General features: G+C 48.8%; 1 protein-coding gene across 3 annotated transcripts in view; it reads left to right on the top strand.

The window, feature by feature from the left end:
• The window catches only part of Sgsm1 (small G protein signaling modulator 1), a 68,284-nt gene that overhangs the window by 36,649 nt on the left and 5,188 nt on the right, over nt 1-26,447 (top strand). For all 3 annotated transcript variants that reach the window (XM_021162349.3, XM_029477921.2, XM_085837033.1), the window contains 11 exons: nt 109-173; nt 739-884; nt 6,277-6,405; nt 8,330-8,512; nt 8,852-8,920; nt 10,978-11,565; nt 14,694-14,818; nt 16,504-16,586; nt 20,186-20,295; nt 22,415-22,511; nt 24,412-24,579. In XM_021162349.3, coding sequence (XP_021018008.1) covers nt 109-173; nt 739-884; nt 6,277-6,405; nt 8,330-8,512; nt 8,852-8,920; nt 10,978-11,565; nt 14,694-14,818; nt 16,504-16,586; nt 20,186-20,295; nt 22,415-22,511; nt 24,412-24,579 — 1,763 coding nt within the window. The remainder of the gene's footprint in view (nt 1-108; nt 174-738; nt 885-6,276; nt 6,406-8,329; nt 8,513-8,851; nt 8,921-10,977; nt 11,566-14,693; nt 14,819-16,503; nt 16,587-20,185; nt 20,296-22,414; nt 22,512-24,411; nt 24,580-26,447) is intronic.

Raw genomic sequence — 26,447 nt, 5'->3', positions numbered from 1 at the left:
CCTCCCTCTGTCCTGACAGTTGACTTCCATCTGCTGTATGGAGCATGGATGGTTCCTTTGTAGAACATCTAAGCTGTGTGTGTCCCTCTGCTCCCCCTTCTCCTGCAGGGCCCCACTGAAACTGCTGTGTGATAACATGAAGTACCAGATCCTCTCCAGAGCCTTCTATGGATGTGAGTGCACATCCCCCATCCTGCTTGTCTGCAAGAAGCATTTATCAAGTGCCTGGCACCCCAGGCATGTTCCCAGTGCCCACGGCAAAGCAGATGAAGATGCTTGTGGCAGGCACTCCTTTGAGGGGACAGGACTAGCTTGGAAAGCAAGCAGAGTACTTGGTATCTCTCAGACATTCCCTTCTCCATCCAGCAGGGATTCTGTCCACATCCGGCTTTTGTTGTTTCTATAGGAATGGGAGACAGGCCCAGGGTGAGCCCAGAAGTCCTTGGTTCCTCCTACTTCCCTGTCCCTTCCCTGCCCACAGCACATCTATTAAATGTGGTAGCTTCCAGCAGAGGAGAGTGGTGTCTGTCCAGAGACAAATCGTCCCTTAGGTTTAGTTGTCAGGACACCCAGTGACAGCATCCTCAACTTGCATTCCTCCTTTGGAAAAGGAACAATGAGAATTTTCTGGGTTGAGAGTTCCTGAAGATAGAGGTGGGTAGTCCTGTGGAGCTTCCAGGAGAGACTTAGTGAAGTGTGGTGGGCAGAAGATGAAGCCTGCCTTCCCTCCCTGGCCAGGGCTCGCCTACTGCAGACACCTGTCCACCGTGAGGACCCACCTGTCAGCCCTGGTCAATCACATGATCGTGTCTCCAGACCTGCCCTGTGACGCTGGGCAAGGGTTGACAGCCAGCATCTGGGAAAAATACATCCAGGACAGCACGGTGAGCTGGGTGTGTTCATCAGAGGGCAGAGCGGAGGGGCGCCATCTTGTCAGGTCAGACTCACGGGGACCCAGGTAGGTATGCCTCTCTGAATATGGACCGCCAACTCCACAGCTGACTTGAGTCCCATCCAGATGGAAGGGTGAGGGAGTCAGGGGAAAATGCATAGGTACAGTATCCCAGTGCCAAACCCGAAATCCAAAATTTCTAGAATTGAAACTCTGACATAAAACCCCAATGGAAAATCCCACACTTGACCTCATGTGACAGGTCACAAACATGCTATGCACTAAAAATACCATATAAAGTGACCTGTGGGCTGTGTGAATAAGTGTATGTTAAACACATGGACTTAGAACAGACCCATACTTTTATACATACATATATATATATATATATATACACACACATATACATATACATACAAATATACATACAAATATTCCAACTTGCAAGAAAATCTTAAGTCTGAAACCCTTCAGGGCCCAAGCATTGGGGACAAGGCTATTCAACCTTGAAGAGAAGAGAAAGGACAGCTAAGATGGACATGGTGGCACATACCTGTCATTGCACCATTCACAAAGCTGAGGCAAAGGGATTGTGGGTTTGAGGCGAGTCTAAGCCACTTGTGAGATCCAGGATAGCCTCAGGTATGTCACATAATGTTTTGATTAAGTCACTGATTATGTGTTGGACCAAGTTCATACCTACTTTGGGGTGCAGTAGGCTGTGGCCTTGGCACCTGCTCTGACCCTGTCCATCTGACTCAAGCTACAGTCTGGACACCTGCCCCAGCACTGTCACTCACCCTGCCTGTACCCTTGTCTTTGTTGCTGTATCTATAGCTACAAAGGTATGTGGATTTATATGCGACAAAGTTTCTCTCCTGTTGCTGTATCTATAGCTTCAAAGCTTTGTGGTTTTATATGCAACCAAGTTTCTCTCCTGTTGCAGTCATAACCCCCCACAAGCAATTTCAAGGTGTAAGGGCTTATTTTAGCTCACAGTTAGTCAAGGTACAGGAGCATGGGGCAGCTGGTCATCTCATCCGCTGCTGTGAAGAAAGAGGGAAGTAGGGCACTGGTGGCGCATGCCTTTAGTCCCAGCACCTGGGAGGCAGACACCTGTCCACCGTGAGGACCCACCTTTCAGCCCTGGTCAATCACATGATCGTGTCTGGCAGGCAGATTTCTGTGAGTTCGAGTCCAGCCTGTTCTACACAGTGAGTTCTGAGACAGCCAGAGTAACAAAGGGAGACCCTGTCTCAAAAACAAACAAAAAGACATAGAAGTTATATATCCTATACTTCATCAGGATTTTTAATCAATACATCTACAAATACACAGAGATATTTATGCCTTTGTATTATTATATAGATCTTATATATTTCTGTGTTTATTATATATGCACAGAGTTTCTAAACTTATGTATCATGTCTTGGGTCTCTTGTTTATAGCTATAGAGTGATAGGAATATATTTGTATCCACCTCACCTATATTTCTTTTTAATTTCTTAAAATTTTTTTATTTTATTTATTTTTTGTTTTTGTTTTTTTTGAGACAGGGTTTCTCTGTGTAGCCCTGGCTGTCCTGGAACTCACTTTGTAGACCAGGCTGGCCTTGAACTCAGAAATCCACCTGCCTCTGCCTCCCAAGTGCTAGGATTAAAGGCGTGCTCCACCACTCCCAGCTATATTTATTTTTTTATGTGTGTTGGAAGGGATTGTACAAATGCCACACTGCACATGGGGTTCAGAAGACAACAGCTTACAGACGTAAATTTTCTCCTTCCACCACACAGAAACCAGTTCACTAGGCTTGGCAGCAAGCACCTTTACCTGCCAAGCCATCCCTTGGCCTCTAGATCTATACCGTTAACATTCTGTATTTTCAGTGGGCAGCTTACTTTCCTAGCTCTTGAATGAAGGCTCATCTTTCAGGTCCCAAAAAAATGGTGAGACCCACAGTTTATTTAAATTCTTGCTGACAGAATTCTCACTTTTTTTTTTTACCCCCTTCTGATTCATTACTGCTTGAGTTGGGAAGGAGCGCTCAATAGGTGGCCCAGGCTGGCCTTGAACTCACAACCCTCCTACATCAGCTTCCCTAGTGTTGGAGTTGGATTTGCCAACCTGCACCAGGCCTGGCTTGCTTTTTGGGGGGTGGGGGGTGGGAGGGTTCAAGACAGGGTTTCTCTGTATAGCCCTGGCAGTCCTGGAACTCACTTTGTAGACCAGGCTAGCCTCGAACTCAGAAATCCACCTGCCTCTGCCTCCCGAGTGCTGGAATTAAAGGCGTGCGCCTCCTGGCTTCCTTTTAGCTCTTTTTAAAAAGAATTCTTTTCCGGTAGTGCAGCGGCAGCACTAGCGCACGCCCTTCTATACCCCTGGCATTTTGATTTTGCGAATGAGTTCCTAGAAGTTGATTGCAGTGTAATAAAACCTGAAATAGATAAGCCAGAGTACTCTCTCTGCCTCCCACGGGCACAGCGTGAGCCTGCTAGTTCATGGGGAGCTGCAGGCCCAACTGGTTTCTAGGCTCAGCTCCAGATCTGCATCTCTGGGAGAAGAGCCCATGTCTGTTTCTGAATTCCCCGGAGTGCTTCCGTGATCCAGTTTGGGAGATACCAGTTTAAGGTCAAATTGGGTGAAACAGTGGATGAGGCAGAATTACTTCATTGAACACTCCCTGCCCCCTGTGGTATAGTCCTTCCTTAAGGCTTAGCTGCCTTCTTGTGCTGGGTACACCGAATCCCAGAAACAGTCCCCGCTGCCTTGTTGCCTGGAAACACTGGGTTTATTTCTCACTGGCGAGCCGTGTCAGTGGCATCCCCTGCCACTTTATGGTCCCTTGAGAAGCCAAGAGAACCTACCAACTTCCTCCTAGTCCCAGACCTGCAAATAGCATCCATTACTTCTCACACCCCACTGGCCAAAAATCGGTCATGTGACTACACTTGAATGCAAAGGAGTCTGGGAAATGTAGTCCTATGGATCTAGGAGTCTTGGAAGTGGCTTTTCTATTTTTAATATCATCTCCTCTCTTGTCACTCTAGCAAATAATTGTAGCGATGGCATTTACAAGAAACAGGACCCAAGACCATAAACAAAACAGGAAATATTAAAATTTAACATAGCATTGTCTTAAAGTCCAGGGGCTGGAGAGATGGCTCAGTGGTTAAGAAGAGCACTTGCTTTTCCCAACACCCACATCAGACAATTCACCGTAGCATGCGACTCCAGTTCCAGGGCATCTCCTACCATCATTTGGCCTCTGAAGGGATCAGGCATACACACAGTATCATATAAAATAAATACACATACACACATACATACATATGTTATAATGCATATATGTAACACATGTTATACATGTAACATACATACATTATACATACATATATACATTATACATACATATATGCATACATAGATAGGTCTAAGTTTTGTACCTGTAAAGTAAAAATATGTCAAATCAACAACTTAACCTTCTATCTTAGGAACCGGAAGTGGTGGGTGGGGCAGCATACTGAACCTGAAGCAGACCAACAGGAGGAAATATAGTGATCAGAGAAGAATTAGAACACACAGAGAATGGAGATAAGAAACGCAAAGCTGGCTCTCGGGGAAGGCCAGCAAAGCTGGGAAACACCTTATTAGAAGCACAGGTGTGTGGAGGGTACACAGGTGATCAGTCAGAAGCCAATGAGGGGACACCACCACAGACTCCACAGGCAAAGGAATGGATGGAACATGTGAACGCCATAGAAATGTATGTACTAGCAAACTGACAACAGAACTCACAAACCCCTAGAGACTCACACTTCCTAAATGTCTTAAAAAGGAATTAGAAGCTTCAGAGGAGTCATTTTATAACTCATAAATTAAAGCCAAGGAAGCTAGAGAGATGGCTCAGTGGTTAAAAGCACTGGCTGCTCTATCAGAGGACCTGGGTTCAATGCTGGCTCACAGCCTGCTGTAACTCCAGCTCCAGGGGACTCGGCTCCCTCTTCTGGCCTCTGCGGGCACTGCAGGCACATGGTGCCGAACACTCAGAACACTCGTGCACATAAAATAAAAACCAAGGGAAACGGTGGACATCCAAATGGCTCCAGAAAGCCCCCTCCCCAACCCCTTGAAGAAAGGAAGTCTTTCTGATGAGGACTATGCATTCGTGCCACAGCCAGGTTTTCTGATTTCTAAAGACTCCGACATTATCTACCTAAGTGGTCAGAGTTCCCATGGCAACCCGAGGAAGGCTACACTGTAGCTGTGGCTTAGGCTGGTGGATTTTCTTGAAGCAACAAAGCTAAGCCTGCACTAGAGAAAGCCCTAGGCTACCCCGCTGTGCCGAACACTGTCCTGTCAGAGGCAGCTTCTGAAAATGCTCACTTTGAACTCTTTTGCTTTAGAGTAATTTTCTTCATGCTGACTAGAGATGAGATTGCATTTGTTAATTAAATGGGATTGCTAGTTCATTAGGCACTGCCTTGGGCACATGCTCCCCCCCCCCATTATCCCCCTCTTGTCCTCCTCCTCCCTCCCTTTTCTCTCCTCTTCTTCCTCTCCCTTCTTCCTCTTACCTCACCTATTCTTTTTGCTTTTGGGTTTTTTGTTTTGTTGTTGGTTTTTTTTTACTATTTTATTCTAGATGAGGTCTCATGTAGCCCAGGCTAGCCTCAAACTCTCTGTGTAGTTAGGGATGACCTTGACCTGCGCTGAGTGCTTGAGTTGCAGCATGGTCCTTCACACCTGCTATCCTATGGCATCAGTTTCACTGGTCACATCTTTATCTTTTTCCCCACTTCACACTTTGCCTGCCCCCCCCACCACCACACACACACATCAGTCCTCACACCTCAGCCGGTCGCCCTTACAACTCCCTGTGTGGTTCCCTACGAAGTAATGTCGCGCACACACACACTGATGTAGTTGGGTGGGTTGGGTTGTTAGCTCCTCGTGTGATATCAGAGTTAATTACAGGTCCCTGTAGTATGTTCTCTCTCTGTTACTGTAACAAGTTCCCAAACCCGGAAGCTTATAAAGAAAAGATGTTTATCTTGGCTCTCATTGTGGAGATCAGAAGGCCCTGTGGCTGTGGGCCTTCGGCAACACAGGACAAATTGGCAGGAAAACATGGTAAAAGAGCAAAACAGAAAGGCTTACTGTGGGGCTGAGCCACCATCCTCCACTGTGACCTAAACCTATGTGGGCTTCTGCTCTTCAGAGCCCCACCAGCTTCCAATAGTACCAAACTAGGGATCAAGTCATTAACACAAGCATTTTGGGGAATGTTCCAGACACAAAAGTTATGGCTTTGCTCATTCATGACTCACAGGTCACCCTGGCTTCCTGTTGACCAGACCTTTTGCCCTCTGACCCCTCTCCCATAGACCTACCCGGAGCAGGAACTGCTGCGTCTCATCTACTATGGAGGTGTCCAGCCTGAGATCCGCAGGGCAGTGTGGCCCTTCCTCCTCGGCCACTACCAGTTTGGGATGACAGAGATGGAGAGAAAAGAGGTTAGTTACCTGTAAGGACAACGAAAGTTCCAGGGTGCTGTGGAGCTGAGAACTAGACAGCTGGGTGCTGTGGAGCTGGGTACTGTGCACTTGGGTACTGTGCAGCCAGGTACCATGCAGCTGGTATTATGAAGATGGGTACTGGACAGCTGGACACTGTGCAGCTGGGTGCTGTGCAGCTGTGCACTATACAGCAGGGCTCTGTGCACCTGGGTACTGGGGATTTGGGCAGTGTATACCTGGGCACTGTGTAGCTAGCTACTATGCACCTGTGCACTATGTACCTGGGTACTGTGCAGCTGGGCACTGCACCTGGGTACTATGCAGCTGGGCTCTGTGCACCTGGGTACTGGGCAGCTGTATACTGGGCAGCTGTATACTGTGCAGCTGGGTACTGGGGAGCTGGATCCTATGCACCTGGATACTGGGCAGCTGGGCCCTGTGCTCCTGGGTACTGTGCAGCTGAGCTCTGGGTACAGTAGAGCCCTGGTTGCCTGTTACAGTCTTGCTGGTGAGTGACACAGTAAAGAAACAGGAACATGGAGGAAAAAAGCTGTTTGGTGGAAATACAACATGAGAGAATTTTCAAACAAGCCGACCTCCTGTTTTGAGGTCATGTAGACTCCCGCGCCTTGCAGGAAGCATTGCAGAGACCTGTGTGACCTTTACTCAGTTTCCCCATGGTGACCTCCAGCAGAACTGTGATGTCCTATGCTGTCACAGAGCACTGATGCTGGTATAGCATCCCACCCAACTCAGGCTCCTCCATCCTCCTCTGTGTGTGTATATGTGTGTGTGTCTCCACGTATGCATGCTGGTGTTTGTGTACATGTATACACACTGGTATGTGTGTCTGTGTGTACACACCAGTGTGTATATACTTATTTTCTTATGTATCGAGACTTGTGCATTGCTGGTGCCTTAAGAATCCTCACCTTGGCCAGGTGTGGTGGCCTCACCTTTTATCCCAGCACTCTGGAAGCAGAGGCAGGTGGAGCTTTGTGAGTTCGAGGCCAGCCTAGTCTACAAAGTGAGTCCAGGACAGCCAGGCTGTTACACAAAGAAAGTGTATCTCGACAAACCATAAAAGAAACAAACAAAAAGAATCCTCACCAGTCCCTCTGTAGCCATGCCCACCTCCATCCCGCCATCATCCCCTGGCTGCTCCTCACATCTAGAATGTTGTATAAACAGAGTCATGTAGTGTGGAAACCTTGGGTGTTGACTTTTAAATTCAGTACAATCTCTAGATCCATCCAAATTGGTCCACTGATGCCTGTTTCCTTTTAGTGAATAACTCCTCCCCTGGGCATACACCGAGGGTTTGCTGATAGGTAGCTGGGCGATGCTATGAACCTTTATTTACCCTTTTTGGCTAAGAACAGCTAACTACAGCTGGCATCCAATGCAGGCTTTCTGTGTTGAGGAAATGCCTGGTAGTGAGATTACCGGGTCATACTGGTGGAGGCAGGTTCAGTCTTGAAGAAAACATTCCGGCAATCTGATATTGCCCTCACCTGATGGATGGGTGGGTGGGTGGGTGAGTGGGTAGCAGGATTTTGCTCGTCTGGTAATGTGTATGCCTGACTTGGTTCCTGGGAAGATATAGGTACTTATCAAAAGAAACGAATGAGGAAATGGAATAAATAAATAATAAGCGAATGTGGAAACAGATTGCATAATTAATAGATAAAGAATGAGGAAATAGAGAAAGTATGCAAACAAACTTTGACTGATTGTGGGAGTGAATGAATTACTGAGGAGGGAGCTGAGGGGGAAGGAAGGTGAAGACAAAGTAGCCTTGCTCTGTAGTATTCTGGGCATGGGCATCATCCAGCAACGTCAAGTGCCATTGATATTAAATGCAGACAGGCCAGAGCCCAGGGTGTTCAGCACCGCCCGTGCCCTTCACATGTGCCCACAGGTGGACGAACAGATCCATGCCTGCTATGCACAAACCATGTCGGAGTGGCTGGGTTGTGAAGCTATCGTGAGACAGAGGGAGCGGGAGTCCCACGCGGCTGCCCTGGCCAAGTGCTCTTCAGGAGCCAGCCTGGACAGCCACCTTCACCGGATGCTGCACCGGGACTCCACCATCAGCAATGAGGTAAAGGACAGCTGGCCTGGGGGAAATGCTGGTGAGAGGGGCCAGGGTCTTGGGACAGCCGCACCTTCAGCTTTTGAGGGGAGGAAGAGCTTTAGAATCAGATATAGATTCAAGTTGCACCCAGAGAATCTTGCCAGTGCCTTTCCTCTGGGCTCTGTTCCTGCATCTGTACTGTGGGCGTGGTGGAGGTCTGGGGATAGCCCTGAGAAGACAGCATGTATCAGATTCCACTGTGGTGTCTGTCAGAAGAAGGAATGGAACCAGGTTTCCTGGATTCCCAACCCAGAAGCCCCTTTTGTGACCCTCTGTCTTTGCCCGTCCGGTTTCTGTCTATCTCAGTCCTCCCAGAGCTGCAGCTCAGGCCGCCAGAACCTCCGACTGCAGAGCGACTCCAGCAGCAGCACACAGGTAACTAACTTTCTGAGGCTCAGCTCCCCACTCTTGCCCCACCCCATCCGCAAAGCCACACCCACCCACAAAGCCCCGCCCAATCCATGCAAGCCCCACCCTCCCATCTGTGGTGGTAGGGTTTGGATGTCCATCATTTATCAGCCGCTTTGCTTGATGCATTCAGCTTTCTATGGCTAGTATCGGAAGTAGACTAAGTATTGCAAGCAGTTGCTGTCTCCTTGAAACCCATAACAGTGGAATGCAGCCCCTGTAGACATCAGCGTCCCGGGATCCAAGTCCTGGGTAAAATGACAAGGGTGTGTACTGGAGCGCTGCATTTGTCAGGTCACCCCTAGGCCACTCACAAACAGTGCAGTCAGTGCAAACGACATGGAAATAGCTATCAGGCTGTGTCACTAGGAATGAAGAGCCTGGTCTGCGCAGGTGCAGTGGTTTGTGGGTATTTTCACTCAGCATTGGTTGAATCTTGGACTCAGCACCTCTGAACTCACAGGCTGACCAGGAGCCTGCTCTCCTATAAAACAGCAAACCACATACCTGTACTTTGTTTCTGTCTCCTTCATCTCCGTCCTCCCTTGAAACAGTACTAAGATCATCAGTCTGCTGTGTGGCCTTCCAGAACCTTCTGGATGCCTTTACACACACACACAGAAATATATAATGTCTTAGGGTTTCACTTCCGTGAAGAGACACCATAACCAAGGCGACTCTTACAGAGGCAGACATTTAATTGAGGCTGGCTTAGTTTCAGCTGTTCAGTCCATTATCATCATGGCAGGAAGCATGGCAGTGTGCAGGCAGACATGGTGCTGGAGGAGCCAAGAGTTCTGCATCTTGGTCTGAAGGTAGCCAGGAAAGAGTCTCTTCCACAGGCAGCCAGGAGGAGGGAGGGTCTCTTCTGCACTGGGTAGAGCTTGAGCATGGGAGCCTCAAAGCTCACCCCACAGTGACACACTTCCCCAAACAAGCCTATTCTAACAAGGACAAGGACACGCCTCCCAGTAGTGTCACTCCTTGTGGACCAAGCATTCAAACACATGAATCTATGGGGGGGGGGTGGGTGCGGGCAACCAATTCAAACCACTATATTTGGTAGATCTTAAAATCCCACATAAACGCTGGCAGACTTATTGTTCAACAACTTTTGGGCATCACTCTACTGAAAGCCTCATTAAACAAAAGGAAAAGCACAAAGAAAGCTGGAGTGACAGCTCGGTAGTGAAGGGCACAAGCTGCTCTTGCAGAGGACCCAGATTTAGTTTCCAGCGCCCACATGAGGTGCCTCACAACTAGGTCTGACCCCAAGAGATCTGGCGCCCTCTTCTGGACTGCAAGGGCACCTGCATTCATGACACACACAAATACACACACACAAACATAAATGCATAAATAAATAAGTTCCCAGTATCCACATGAGGTGCCTTACAACCAAGTGTAACCCCTGAAGATATGGCGCCCTCTTCTGGACTACAAGGGCACCTGCATTCATGCAGACACACACACACACAAATAAATAAATGAAAAGCATACAAATGTTCACAAAATACCTTCTGGGTAGTATAATCTGTGTGTGTGTGTGTGTGTGTGTGTGTGTGTATGTGTGTATATACACCAAGCCTATGCACATGATGAGGCCCATGAGCAGAAATAGATTCAGTGAAGTAAAACTGATGGCGGCCACTTAGAGAAGCAGTGTGAGGCCTTGACCTGATCTTTACTGTGACCTTGAGGGTTGTGGCTGAAGGACACAGAAACACAAGCAAATCTAAGTGTTAGAGGTCCGTACAGTAGAAAGCCACTCTCCTCCCCCAAACTTCATTTCCCTAGTTGCCCTCCTCAGAGCCAGCTGTGGCCAGCTGAATCGCTGATGTGACCTCAGCACTTGGAAGATTGACAGCCATAAAGAACACACTGCCTTTGTACTGACTGCATGCTATTCCGCTACAGGCAGATTCCATATCGAAGTCACCCCTGTTGTTGGATATTACTTTGCTACCATGAGCTATGTTGCCATGTGCGTCCTGACTCAAATGTCTGTGTGTTCCTTTCCTCAGGTATTTGAGTCTGTGGATGAGGTGGAGCAGACAGAGGCAGAAGGCAGGTCAGAAGAAAAACATCCCAAGATCCCCAATGGGAACCCAGCCAACGGCACTTGCTCCCCAGACTCCGGACACCCTTCCTCCCACAACTTCTCCTCTGGTCTCTCCGAGCACTCCGAGCCCAGTCTTAGCACCGAAGACAGCGTCTTGGATGCCCAACGCAGCCTTCCCGCCGTGTTTCGGCCTGGGGACAGCAGCGTGGAAGACGGGCAGAACAGTGAAGCCACCACGTCCCGGGACGAGGCCCCTCGGGAGGAGCTGGCTGTGCAAGATAGCCTTGAGAGTGACCTCCTTGCCAACGAGAGCTTGGAGGAGTTCATGTCTATCCCTGGCAGCCTGGACATGGCCCTGCCTGAGAAGGATGGTGTGGTGATGGACGGCTGGCCCGGCGAGGCGGACAAGCCCAGTCGGGCTGACAGCGAGGACAACCTCTCAGAGGAGCCTGAGATGGAGAGCCTGTTCCCTGCCCTGGCTTCTCTGGCTGTGACCTCCTCTGCCAATAACGAGACATCCCCTGTGTCCTCCAGTGGAGTCACCTATTCTGTAAGTCACTAGGAGTCTTTAAAAAAAAGATTTATTTATTTATTTATTTATTTATTTATTTATTTATTTAATGTATATGAATGAGTACCAACAGAAGGCGTCAGATCTCATTATGGATGGTTGTGAGCCACCATGTTGCCCTTTGCCTTCACAGACTTTAGCAGAATAGTCTAATGGAGAACTCAGACAGACTCACTTTCTTTCTTTTCTTTCTTTCTTTCTTTCTTTCTTTCTTTTTTTTAAGATTTATTTGTTTGTTTGTTTTTATGCATGTGAGTACACTGTACCTGTACAGATGGTTGTGAGCCTTCATGTAGTTGTTGGGAATTGAATTTTTAGGACCTCTGCTTGCTCCAGTCAACTCTGCTCACTCAGTCCCTGCTTGCTCTGGCCCAAAGATTCATTTATTATTATACATAAGAACACTGTAGCTGTCTTCAGATGCACCAGAAGAGGGCGTACAAGTGGTTGTGAGCCACCATGTGGTTGCTGGGAATTGAACTCAGGACCTTCGGAAGAGCAGTCAGTGCTTTTACCTGCTGAGCCTTCTTGCCAGCCCCAGACTCACTTTGTCCATGATGTATCTATCAGTCATCAGCTACCACATCCATGCTGTGTGGCAAGCAGTTCCCGGAAGTCAGCGGCTTAACCCCTCAACACGATGCCTTATACATATACCTCCCAGTGTGTGGGTCAGCCAGGAAGCTCTGCCCCAAGCTGGGTGTGGCTCAGTTTGATAACTGCTGTCGGAGAGAGGTACTGGGGTGGTTGGTCTGTATTTCATTCTCTGGCAGGCTAACCTGGATGTGTGCTCACTGCAAAGGCAGATGCTAAGCAGAGAGAGCCGATGTGCCTGTGTGTATTTGAGACCTCTGCTCTGTCTGGCTCCCTGACATTACCTCAGCCAACTTGTGGTAGAGCGGGCAGTGACAGAGGTCACAGGGCAGAAGGAGTGTGAAGAGAAATACTGAGACACGAGCCCTTCCTGCTACTCTGAATGGCTGCAGATCTCTGATGCAGAGGCTGGGAGGTGGGCGGGACCTGGAGGGACCCAGTGGGCCCCCCCCTCCCTACCTCTCCTCCCCACCCCGTCTGTCTAGTATGAATCTTTCCTTCTTTCTTAGTTGACAGCCTTGCTTTGTCAGAACACATACTTGAGTGAGTTCCACAGGCTGCATTTCCCATCCCATGTGACATCACACAGGGCTGGGACCCTGCCACTCTGTGGTTCTTCTTTTTCTGTGTTTTTGTTATCTATCGGGTGTGTGGACCTTTGCGAGCTTATGGGGGGTTACGTGTGAGCACCACGAGACATGCTTGGGTACAGCTGCTCAGAAACCATCCTTCTTTTGCTGTTGAGACAGCACCTCCCAGTGGCCTGCAGTTCACCAATTCCAGCAGGCTGTCCAGCCCTGTAGCAATCCCCAGTGGTCTTCCTGTCCCCTCCTCTTCCTCAGCTCTGGGGCAAGCATGTGCCTCCAGGCCTGACTTTCTACATGAGTTCTGGGGGTGCTGAACTTGGACGCTTGCTGGACAAACACTTCACTGACCGAGCCATCCCCCAGCAGCTGAAGAATCTTTTAGGAAGATTCCTCATCCACATTCATCCTGAGTGAAATTCCCTCCCTCGTTCCTGGCGCATCCCTTTGCTGGGTACAGGGCCGCATGGCCGCCATGTTTGCTCAGTACAATTGTTCCCTGGGATATGATGGTTCAAGTCATGTTTTCAACTCCACAATAGTAAAGAATGTATTCTGTGGGAAGCAGCCTTTTTTTTTTTTTAAAGATTTATTTATTTTATGTATATGAATACACTGTAGTTGTCTTCAGACACACCAGAAGAGGGCGCCAGATTATATTGCAGATGGTTGAGATCTACCATGTGGTTGCTGGGAATTGAACTCAGGACCTCTGGAAGAGCAGATGGTGCTCTTAACTGCTGAGCCATCTCGCCAGCCCAGGAAGCAGACTTTAAATTTGACATCCACTGGGCTGGCGAGATGGCTCAGTGGGTAAGAGCACCGATTGCTCTTCCAGAGGTCCTGAGTTCAAGTCCCAGCAACCACATGGTGGCTCACAACCATCTGTAATGGGATCCGATGCCCTCTTTCTGGTGTGTGTCTGAAGACAGCTACAGTGAACTCATATACAGGAAAAAAATAAATAAATAAATTTGACATCCAGATCTTCCCCTGCACCATATGTGGTATGATTTCTCCATGCAGAGAGGGGCAACCCCCACCCACCCCCACACACCCCCACACCCCACCCTTGCTAAAGCTACCACGGACCACGCTAGCCCAAGGGAGCTTCTGACCCTCTGCGAGACACTCAGCTGGGATGCTCACAGTTTAGGTGCACTCCGCACGTTTTTTAAAACTTACTTTACTGCAACTTCTGGGTTTCTTCACAGTAACCCTATCACAAGGTGAGGAGTACCCCGCCTTTCAAAGACTCTACTCTCTTTCCAAATCTGCCTTTGGTATTGGGGAGCTTGTCTTAACAGTTATCCACTTAAAGGTGACTTTTCTCCCTTTCAGCAATTTTTAAGATTCTATTCTAGGGGCTGGGGACAGAGCTCAGTCAGTAAAGTCTTAGAGGCGAAGGGGTCCAGATTCCATGCCAAGGCTCCTGTCTCTAGTCTTGATGTCTTTGATTTATTTCATGCTCATTATGCACCCCAGGCTAGCCTTAAGTTCACTCTGTAACCCGGCTTCAAACTGACAGCAATCCTCCTGCCGTAGTCTCCTGAGCACTAAATTGACAGATTAGCATTCTCTTTAAATGCATTAAGTGTATTTGTGTAATATTCTGTCTCTGATACAGATCTGTGTGTGTGTGTGTGTGCGCGCGCGCGCGCGCGTGCGCGCATAAGAACACATGTGTCTACCTGTAATCCCAGCATTCTGGGCGTTGAGGCAGGAGGATTATGAGTTCAAGGCCAGCCTGGGCTACATCCCGAGACCAGTCTCAAAAGAATACTCTTTCATCACGCAAAGTCAGCCTTACTTATCCAGGAAACAAAGAAAGAGAAGGAATTGAACCCCAGAGTGAGCGGTTGAGAGGTGAGGGTTGGGAACGGTTCTTGGGGGTCAGCGTCCCCATCTTCCTTCTCCTCCTACCCACAGCCAGAACTACTGGACCTGTACACGGTGAACCTGCACCGCATCGAGAAAGACGTGCAGAGGTGCGACCGCAGCTACTGGTACTTCACAGCCGCCAACCTGGAGAAGCTGAGGAACATCATGTGCAGGTGGCTGTGGAGAGGGGTGGTGTGGGAGGGGGGGTGGTGTGGGAGAGGGGAGGGGTGCTGTGGGGGAGGAGGAGTGTAGGGGGAGGGGTGCTGTGGGGGAGGGGAAGGGTTGTGTAGGGAGGGGAGGGGTGCTGTGGGGGAGGGTAGTATGGGGGAGGGGATGAGGACAGTGGAGGGATAAGGATGAGATGATAGAGGGGACAGGAAATAAGGGAACAATGGGAAGGTGGGCTGATGGAAGGGATGGGGGACTAGGGATGAGAGGAAGGGGGTGGGATGATGGAGGGATGGGGATAAGGATGGGGTGCCCTGGGGAAGGCATGGATCTACAGGAAGCCCAGCTGAAACTCCCTTGGTCTCCCTGTTGCTGGTACCACAGCAACCTGGAGTTTTCTTTCATTCCCAGTACCAGGAATGAACTAAGACAAGTTTAAAGTCAAAGGCGGAGAGAGAACAAAGGCATGCATGTTATGGAAATGATTTAAACCTTGCCTGACTCTGTTACTGAGTCCCCAGATAAAAAACACAGCCTTTATATTTTTAATAAGCCACAGGCAGCATAAGAGCTGGGCAGCTGCCTACCCTCCATTCTGTTAGAATCTACTTTCTATTGTCGATATTCCCGAGTTATCACTTACTGTGTTTCATCCAGGCTGCTCTCAGCTCTCATTGGCCAGCCCACAGGACCATGGTTTTCATGGCATGCTTCCTTGTGCTTAGCTCTATTCTTACATGGTCCAGTAGTCTCTGCCTAAGGAATGGAGCCACCCACAGTGGGCTGGATCTTCCTAGATCACTTAATATAAAATCAAGACAGTTCCACACCCTCCCCTAGACAGCCCCACCAGCCAACTCGATGTAGACAACTCTCTTCCCAACGTGACCATCAGAAGTATCACACTGACTTTGCTTGTGCCTTTGCCTCTCTGTGCCTCTGTCTCCTCCCCCCTGAGAAATGTGTTCTTAATGAGATGTACTTCGCATGATCATTCTGAAAGATTCAAAGAGTCAAGGTGCATACAGGGTTGAGTGTATTGTCCAGGCAGTCCCTGTAATTTTCACGGGAACTGATTCAGATTTCCGACAGAATCAGTAGAGAAAGTAATTCCTAGAGTTTGTTATTTGTTTTTGTTTGTTTGTTTGTTTGTTTGTTTTTTAAAGATTCATTTATTTATTAAATGTAAGTACACACAGTGTAGCTGTCTTCAGACACATCAGAAGAGGGCATTGGATCCCATTACAGATGGTTGTGAGCAACCATGTGGTTGCTGGGATTTGAACTCAGGACCTCTGGAAGAGCAGTCAGTGCTCTTAACCGCTGAGCCATCTCTCCAGCTTTTGAGATTTTTTTGAGTCACTTATTTATGCAAAGTGATTGCCTCCTTCATGTAGCCAGAGAAAGAAGAGGAGCTTGGAAGAGATGTGTGGGGCTGGATGGAGGAGTTGAAGACACCCTGATCCCATGATAGCCCCCCAGGGTGGTGGGGCACCTGCAGAGTCCTGTGCTCAGCAATGCCCCATTGGGCAGGTTGGCCCTGATGGCTACACCTTGGATGTGTGGAGACACTGAGGGTGGACATCAGACTGAAGGATGGAGGACCAGATGGGAGAAAGCATCAAGGAGAGGGCAGGCTGTGTGGGGATACAGAGCATGGCACACTCATCGTGCCCCATTTCTCCTGCAGCTACATCTGGCAGCACATTGAGATTGGCTACGTCCAGGGCATGTGTGACCTCCTGGCCCCGCTGCTGGTCATCCTGGATGATGGTGAGTGTGTCCTCCCTGACCTGTAGGAGGGGAAGGGTCACCCTCACCTTGTGTCACCATGGACTGGGTCAGGATAGAGGTACAGCAGACCCATCTGGTGGATACATCCCAACTCCAGCAGCATGAGACATCCTTGTGTCCCACCTTGCCTGGCGCCAAAGCTCACCTGGCTGAGCCACTGCTTGACTGGGAATAAGAACAAAGTAAAACTGGTCCAGACAGTGTCTCAGGATGAGGTCTACCAAATGGATATAAATCCTTCACAGGTTCTTTCTTGAATGAAGGGAGGGATGGAGTCTGAGAGGATGGAAGGGGTGGAAGGAAAAAGGAAGGAAAGGAATGAGAAGAGAAACAAGATAATTGGAATGTTAGCAGCTCACTTGGCAATACCAGCCCTCACTGGCATCTCACATTTACCTTGATGTCTACGTCAGACAGAATCATTCCAGGGAAACGTCAGACTAGTACCTCTCATGAATATAAAAGCAAAACGTCTCAAAAAAAAAACCCAACAAACTCAATCCAACAAGATATAAAATACTACACTGCATGGCCAAGCGGGTCTTATCCCAGAAACGCAAGGGTGGTTCAATATCCAAGCATCAATCAGTATAAGCCAGCACTTGACTATAAAAGACAGGCAGGGTGTGGTGGCCATGCCTGTGGGCCCAGTGCTCCAGAGGTAGAGGCAGGAGAATCAGAGGTTCAAAGTTATCCTTGACCAAGGTGAATTTGAGTCAAGCATGGGCTACATGAAATGGTGTCCCAGACCATTAAAAGAAGTAAACAAGGGAGGAACAATTGAAAAGAAGTTACAATTATTTTGATGGTTTGTATATGCTCGGCCCAGGGAATGGCACTATTAAGAGGTATGGCCCTGTTGGAGTGGGTGTGTCACTGTGGGTGTGGGCTTTAAGACCCTCATCCTAGCTGCCTTGGAAGCCAGTCTTCTGCTAGCAGCCTTCAGATGAAGATGTAGAACTCTCAGCCCCTCCTGTAACATGCCTGCCTGGAGGCTGCCATGCTCCTACCTTGATGATAACAGACTGAACTTCTGAACCTGTAAGCCAGTCCCAATTAAATGTCATCCTTTTAAGAGTTGCCTTGGTCATGGTGTCTGTTCACAGCAGTAAAACCCTAACTAAGACAAATATCCATGCAGTCCCAGGTGCAGATGATATGACTTAAAGGGGAAAAAATCCAAAGAATAAGAAAACAGAAGTGAATTCACCAAGGCTGTAGAACATGAGACCCGCAAGCAGAAATCTCATCTGTCTACACAGCTGAGCTGCGCAATCCCAACGTGAGATTAAGAAAGCAAGTCCACATGTAATGTCTCCCGAAGACTGACACCTTTCTAATGCCTCTAAAGGGCGTGGTTATCTACTGAACGCCATAAAACATCGTCAGACAGAAACGGAGGAAACCGAAAGAGGGAGATGTCTCCCACCACGGCCGGAAGGCTTGGTGTTGGTGAGGAGCATTGTCCTCTCTGCTGCCTACAGATTCCAGAAAGCCCTGTCAAAATGTCCAGCTGCAGCGGCAGGGTGGCTCAGTGGGTAAAGGGATTGTCACCGAGCCTGAGGACCCGAGTTCGGTCCCTGGGACTCACGTGGTGAATGGAGAGAAGCAGTTGACACAAGTTGTACAAACATACACACACACATACAGAGAGAGAGAGAGAGAGACAGAGATAAAGAGACAGAGAAACAGAGAGAGACAGACAGAGACACAGAGACAGTTATGTCGCCTCCAGCTGAGCCGACACATAGTTGCTGGGCTGCAGCTGAGAATCTGAACAGAAACCTTTGCAGTTGATGTTCTGCTGACTGACCAGAGTTCAGACTCCTTTCAACGCAACGTATTGCTGCTGCTGCGACCGGAAACCCACATGCAAAACATGGAAGACCCCTGCCTCATGCCACACACAAGGGACACACATGAAATAGTTCCCAGAAAGACCTAGAATGGCAGAACCCTCAGAGGAAGGATTTCAGGTGAACGCTCGTGGCATCGCAGGGACAGTCGATGCCCGTCCGCAGAGGAACCAAACCAGCATCGTTGATGTGAAATCTTCTGAAAAGCATTTCCTCTCACACAGTGTGAGAAACCTGGTTCTCAGGGTGGGCCCAGGATGGCAGCCAAACTTGTTAAAGCACAAGAGTGTCGCAGGTGGCACTGGTTTTGAGGGCATAAAGAAGTCATGTAGCGGGCTGGCGAGATGGCTCAGTGGGTAAGAGCACCCGACTGCTCTTCTGAAGGTCCAGAGTTCAAATCCCAGCAACCACATGGTGGCTCACAACCATCCATAACGAGATCTGGCGCCCTCTTCTGGAGTGTCTGAAGACAGCTACAGTGTACTTACATATAATAAATAAATAAATCTTTAAAAAAAAAAAAAGAAGTCATGGAGCAATGGAGACATGGCACCGTGAGAGACTGTGGTCAGCGACATGTCAAGGTGACAAGAGCTGGGGGTGTGGTAGCACCAGAGGTGACAGGCTGCCAGCCTGCAAAGATGTCAGCTGCTCAAAGTTTCTGTAATCTCTCCTAACCCCTTTCAGCCTGAGTTAGATCCAGCACCTGAAGGAGCTTCCCAGTAGCCTCTTTCTTCCCAAAGCTACTAAGAGAAACAAGAAAACTACCACTTTCAAATAAGGTTTTCACTTGCTGTCTAATATGAGTCAAGCTTCTATACTGTGGAATTCTCAGACTCTTCACAGTCTTTCTATTTTTTTTTAAAGATTTATTTATTTATTATTATATGTAAGTACACTGTAGCTGTCTTCAGACACTCCAGAAGAGGGAGTCAGATCTCGTTACGGATGGTTGTGAGCCACCATGTGGTTGCTGAGATTTGAACTCCTGACCTTCGGAAGAGCAGTCGGGTGCTCTTACCCACTGAGCCATCTCTCCAGCCCCAGTCTTTCTATTTTTAAAAGATGTTTGAGATTTTGTATTTATTTTACTGAATCAGTGTTCGGCCTGCGTACCATACATGTCTGTGCACTGCATGCCTACAGCGGAGGTCAGAGAGAAGGGTGACTGATCCCTTGGAACCAGAGTTACAAATGTTTGCAAATCACCATGTGGGTTCCAGGAATCAAACCTGGGTCCTCTGGAGGAAGAGCCAGCATTCTTAGCCACTGAGCTGCCTCTCCAGCCCCTGCTTTCTCGATCTATGTCAACGGGTATTCCAGGCAACATTTGCCAGAGGAAGTTGACTATTCCTTATAAACTATCAACCAAAGCCCTTGCTAGGTTGACAGTCACTTTTGAAATTCCATGAATGGGTAGAATTTCTGAAGGAATAAGATGGGTACCAACAAAGTAGTGTGGGCTTTGCATCTCAGCCAGTGGGGATCTTTAAAAGGAGTGTCTGTGTCTGAAGGAGCCGTTCCTCCCAGTGGCTCTAAGATGCGATCCATGACCCACTAAGGGTTGGCGAGCATCTGAGGAAGTGGCCTCCGCTGGGCCCTTCCTGCCCGCCTCCCTCTCAGGTGGCTGTGGACCCTGCTGTGGGCCTTACACTATCGCTTCAGGAGCTCCGGTACCTGAGGCCGTGGCCTGGCTAACCCGTTGTCTGGTGCTGTCCCCAGAGGCCCTGGCCTTCAGTTGCTTCACGGAGCTGATGAAAAGGATGAACCAAAACTTCCCCCATGGAGGCGCCATGGATACGCACTTCGCCAACATGAGGTCTCTGATCCAGGTAGGACCTGGAGGCCTCCTGCCCTGACTCTGGGGGGGAGACAAGGAGGACAGGCTTCATATTGAGTCATTTTCCTGCCGAGGGTGTGGCTTAGTTCTCCGAGTGCATACAAGGGCCTGGTTAATCGCATGTAGCCGATAGCACGACACATTGTGACCTTTTTCAGACATCCGTGGGCTTGTTTGACCCCCTTCTTTTGCATTTTGCCTCCCTCCTGTCCCTGATTGGAGACCCCGGTTTTCACCATCCCCCCTCAGATCAGCTGTACCCCACTATTCCCCTCTCTGTTCCCCTTTGCCATCCTGTTCTGTAGTGACTGAGGCTGTGGGCTCACATCTGAAGCTCTGGAGCAAGGAAAGTCAGCTGAGAAAGAGAGCACACCATGTCTGTCTGTCTGTCTGTCTGAGTCTGGGTTTACCTCACTCAATATGATCTTCCCTGGTTCCTTCCCTTGACCGTCAAAGCTCACAATTTCATTGTTCTGTCAAGCTGAACAGGATCTCGTAGTAGCTATGTGCTGCATTTCCATTATCTATGTGTCAGTTGCGTCCACGTCCTAGCTGCTGTGAACTAGAGCAGCAGGGGACACGGCTGGATAGATTTCTGTACAGTCAGTCAGGCCTTGAGTCCTTTAGGCAAAGCCAAGGTGTGGCACAGCTGGGTTATGAGTCAGATGTAGTTTTAGCCATTTGAGAGTTCTCCCCACTGATCTTCACAGTTGGTAGATTTGTGATACATTCCCACGGACACCATGTCCCCCCTCCAACTGGCTGGTTGTTCTGTTGACCTTACCCATGCTGACCGCAGTAAGATGAAATACCAGTGTTCTTTCAGTCTGCGTTTCCCTCAGCTGCCTATCAGAATCCACAAGAGGCAGCCTGGCCGCCAGGCTGGGCTCTGGGAGAATCCACAGAGGCTGGAGCTCTAGGTGCTGTAGCGACCGGGACTCAAGGACAAGGCAGCTCTCACTGCTGCTTTGATAGGATCCCCCCCCCCCAAAAAAAAAATAAAACAAACAAATATTCTGGATACAAAAGGTAGAAGAATCAGGGCCTATGAAGTGGATCGGCATAAAAGTGACTGCTACCAAGATCAACAGCCTCAGCATGAGCACTTGAGTCCACAAAGGATGAGGGAAGAATTGACATGGTCTTCTGGTACACATACACACATATACACACACACACACACACACATACCACATATCACAAACACACACACACACATACACACTACACACCACACACCACATATACATATACACAACACAAACACATACCATACATCACACACATATACACACACCACACATACCACATCCCACAAACACATACACACAACACTACATACCACACATACCATATACCACATACATACCCACATATATAAACACATACCATACACCACATACATACACACACACATATTACACAGCACACATACATACACACACCACACATACACCGTACACCACACACACACACATACCACACACCTCACACACACACATACTACACAGCATAAACACACATGTACCACATACACATGTACACACACCACAAACACTATTACACACATACTCACACATCACAGATACATACAACACATATACAAACATACACCAAAGACAGAGAAAGCAGACAGAAAGACAGGCAGACAGACAGAGATAGAAACAGAGACAGGGAGAACTAGAACTAGTGTGACTTAGCACAAGATAAAGGACTAGAGTTCTGATCCCCAGGACTTGTGAAAGCCAAGCATGGCGGTATATGTGCCTTTGTAAGCCCAGTGCTGGGGAAGCAGAGGTGGCAGCTTTGTGACTCTGTATTCCCAGCAGCCATTCTCTACAGTTCTGTTTTCTCTGAATCCTCACCAACACTTGTTATTGTCCGTCACTTTGGCTTCCACCATCCCAGTGGGTGCAAGGTTGTCTCTCGGTCTCTGACCTGCTGCCCCTGACCTTGAGCGGGCCCGAGGCTGGATGATGTAAATCCTCTCTGGATGCTCACTGTTAACTGCACCTGGCTGCTGAGAGCCGACAGGCACACAGGGTGGGTGTGCAGCACCACGGATCCCGCTGTCCCCTCTGGGGCTGACGGACCCGCCCTCCCTCCAACAGATCCTGGACTCTGAGCTCTTCGAGCTGATGCATCAGAACGGCGATTACACCCACTTCTACTTTTGCTACCGCTGGTTCCTGCTGGATTTCAAACGAGGTAGACTCCACCTTGTCCCCAGAATCCTTGTCGTGGAATTTCTTGGGCGAGGAGGAGTGGGAAGCTGACAGTACCCTTGAGGGAAGGGCATTTGTCCATCTTGGCACAAGTCTTATCAAGAAGTGACTGTGCAGTAGGGGCCATGGACTCCCTGCCTCAGGGGAATGGGGGACAGATCTGTCATTCAAGTGCTACTGCATAAGCAGGAGGACTGGAGTTTGAATCCCCAGCACCCACATAAAAAAGGCCAGATGTGGCAGCCAGTGAGACAGTAAGGGCGCTGGCATCAGACTGGACAACCGGAGTTTGATACTTGGAACCCACTTGGTTAAAAGAGAGAACCGACTCCCACAAGTTGTCCTCTGACCCCCCCCCACACACACACTGAATGGATAATTGAAGAAATTTAAAAAGCCAAATGCAGCCATGCATGTCTGTGATGCAGAATTGGGGAGGCAGACACAAGCTGGCCACAGGAGCTCACTGGTCAGGCAGCCCAGCTACATTGGTGAGCTCTGGGCTCAGTGGGGGACTTTGTCTCTTAAGGTGGAGCTCAACAGAGAATAATGACATTAGCACCAGGCCTCCACAAAGAATGCACACACTTACACACACACACACACACACACACACACACACACACACACACACAGGTTCCTGTTCACAGGTGAGGAAACTAAGAAGTCCAATAGGAAGTCACAAAGTGAAGAGCCAGGGTCCAAGCCTGGTTGCATCCATCTCTGGGGGCAAGTCCCTCCCATCTGCCTCCCTGCTTAGCAAAGACCCAAAACTCTTCAAGCACATTTCACCCTGGACCGGGACGTCGCCTCTGAATGTATGCCATTATGCTAACCTAGGGTGGTTTCAGGAATACCTGGTGTGTGTGGTGGTGTTAACCACCTGCCCTACACTGTGCAGCCCCATATCTGGTCCCTTACGGCAACCAGCAGGTCCCATGCAAAGCTGAGGTGCAGAGAGGCCTGAGGGGGACCACCTCAGCCCACAGCCCCTGGCTGGGGAGTAAAAGGTTGCGACCCAAAGTCAACTTACTGGACCTGGTAGCCTTGCTCTTAAGGGAGTGGTTCTCTATCTGTGGTTCTCGATCTCTTTGGGGGTGTCAAACAGCCCTTTCACAGGGGTTGCAAAAGACCATCTGAAAATATATATTTCTGATGGTCTTGGGAACTGAAGAAGCAATATTATCATTAACACTGATACTGGCTTTTTACGCATACTGTTGCAAAATGTAGCAATGTAGCTTACTGTTGTTATAGTAACACTGTTACCTATGCTACACCGGTGGTTCAAGACAAAGTTTCACATTTGTAATTACAAAGAGATATTTCACAATATATAATTACATATTTTTGTGAATGATCACTTGCTTTAGTTACGTTCAATTTGCAACAGTGAAAATACACTCTGCATATCAGATATTTACATTGCGATTCATAACAGTTGCAAAATTCCAGTTACGAAGTAGCAATGGAAGTAATTTTATGGTGGTGGTGGGGGTCACCACAACATGAACTATATTAAAGGGACACAGCATTTAGGAAAGTTGAGAACCACTTTCTGAAGGGAGTTAACATCTTGCTAGGCTGAGGTGGCAGCCAGCTTGCTTAAATGTACAGGCTACTGAGAGCCATCCATGAGTGCCCCTGGAGATGGAAGAAGGACAGTAATAGAGAGCAAGGCAGGGACAGGCCCATGCCAATCAAACCCACACATGCTCAGACTGTTCTGCCCCTGATGACCCAGGCCACAGATGGGGAGACTCAGGGTCTGGGGCAGTCAGCTAGGGAAGTGGGATGCTTGCAGGGAGGACTAGGGAGGACAGGCCCTACACTCTGTCCTGGACCAGCTCCTATGTGTGTGCATGTGTGTCGGTGTCCCACAGAGCTGGTCTATGATGACGTCTTCTCCGTGTGGGAAACTATCTGGGCTGCTAAGCACGTGTCCTCCGCCCACTACGTGCTGTTCATCGCGCTGGCACTAGTGGAGGTCTACAGAGACATCATCCTGGAGAACAATATGGACTTCACTGACATCATCAAGTTCTTCAACGGTACCAAGGGGCATGGGCAGGGTGGGGCTCCCTAGGGGCAGGGCTCCCAATGCTAGAACTTGGTAGATCCCAGTCATTCTTCTGCCTCCACCCTGCCGCCTCCACAGTGCTGGATCATAGCTTACGTGGGCATGCACATAACAGTTGGGTGTTGAGACCTGAATCCATGTTCTCTGCTTGCCCAGCAGCAAGGGCCCTTACCCATCAAGCATATCCCCAGTCCCCAGTGCTCCCCTTGGCATTCTATCAAGGGACCTGGTGAATCTTAACACACCCCAGGTATATTTTTCTCTAGGCTGAGGCTCTGGGGCAATTCCTGGCTCTACCACTGGCCAGCTGTGCCCATTGGCAAGGGGCTGCCCTATCTCTGAGCGTCTACTTTGTCATCTGTGAAATACCAGGGTCAACCCCACTGAGTTCATGAGTAGGGAAAACCTGGCACAGGGATGCTCTCAGAGAGGTCGTCCACTGACCTTGCTTAAATGGCATCCCTGGGTCTCAGTTCTTCAGGGATACAGTGTTGCAAACACCTTCTCCCTCAAGGGAAGTCTGGAGAATTAATGATGAGCTATGAAAAAGCCCTTTACAGGTAGCTGTGCCCACGAGAGGCCCAGTAAACACAAGGTAATTGCTCTTGTTATTGCCACTTGAGCTCTAACTAAATGCTAAAACCCAGGGCTGGGTAGCTGCTCCATCACAGAGCACTAGCAAGCACTAGGCTCTGGGCTTCACAGGAAAACTTAAAGACTAAAGAAAGTTCTAGATAAAGAAGAGACCCACCTGTGACCAACCTCGGAAACACTGCTAGATTCCTTTCAAGTCATCTTTTTCTTTTGGGATAATTTTGGATTTTGGCCATCTACTACAATTTTTATATTTAGGACTGTTTTTTTTTTGTTTGTTTGTTTACTAGGAAGGTTACCAAACAGTGGTGCCTGTCCCCTAGCTCCCTTCCTTTCTGCCGCCACCTTACTTGTTTCTGGAATGTTTGATGTTAAAACTCAGAAATCAACTTTGGCGGGCCGTGAGTTTCACCTGCACCAGAAATGAACCAGGAAGCCACACGGGATTCAGTGCAGTCCTTAAACACGACATAAACACTCCTTGAGCTGATGTGAGTCAGTTGCTAGAATACTTGCCCAGCATCTGTGGAGCCTGGCACAGTCACACCCATGTAAACGGGGTGTGGCAGCACACAGCTGCAGTCCCCACCCTGGAAATAAAGGCAAGATCAGGGGTATTATATTTGCTTTATCTGCCATCAGTTGTAGATGGTTTGTTTCCTGGCTGTTGTGAATACAGCAGCAGTGGGCAAGGCTGAACCAGTATCTGAGGACCCAGCCAGTGTCTGATGGCCCGGCCAGTGTCTGATGGCCCGGCCAGTGTTGGATGACCCAGCCAGTGTCTGTAGAGTAGGGTGTTGAGTCCTTTGGCCATATGCCAAGGAGTGGTACATCTGAGTCATGAGGCAGATTTATTTTCAGGTTTTCGAGAATGCTCTCCACTGGTTTCTAGAGTGGCTGGGCTGGTTTGCACTCCCAGCAACCTGGATGAGCCCAGCCCCAACCCCTTCCAGCATTTATCTGTCGTTCCATTGATCTTTGGTATTCTGCTGGGGTTCAGGGGTGGGGGTGGGGAGGGATGAAATGCTAAGTCATTTTGTTTTGCATCTCTCTAATTGCTAAGGATGAGCCTTTCTTTGCCATTTTCTATCTCTCTGTGGAGGGACTGGTTTATTTGGCTTACACTTCCATATCACACTATTCACTATCAGAGGAAGTCAGGACAGGAACTCAAACAGAGCAGAACCCAGGAGGCAGGAGCTGATGCAGAGGCCATGGAGGGATGCTGCTTACTGGCTTGCTCCC

This window comes from Mus caroli, unplaced genomic scaffold, assembly GCF_978045245.1.
Source record: "Mus caroli unplaced genomic scaffold, Mus_caroli_1 scaffold_4, whole genome shotgun sequence".
Lineage (NCBI taxonomy): Eukaryota > Metazoa > Chordata > Mammalia > Rodentia > Muridae > Mus > Mus caroli.
This window is presented reverse-complemented; position numbering and strand designations above follow the sequence as displayed.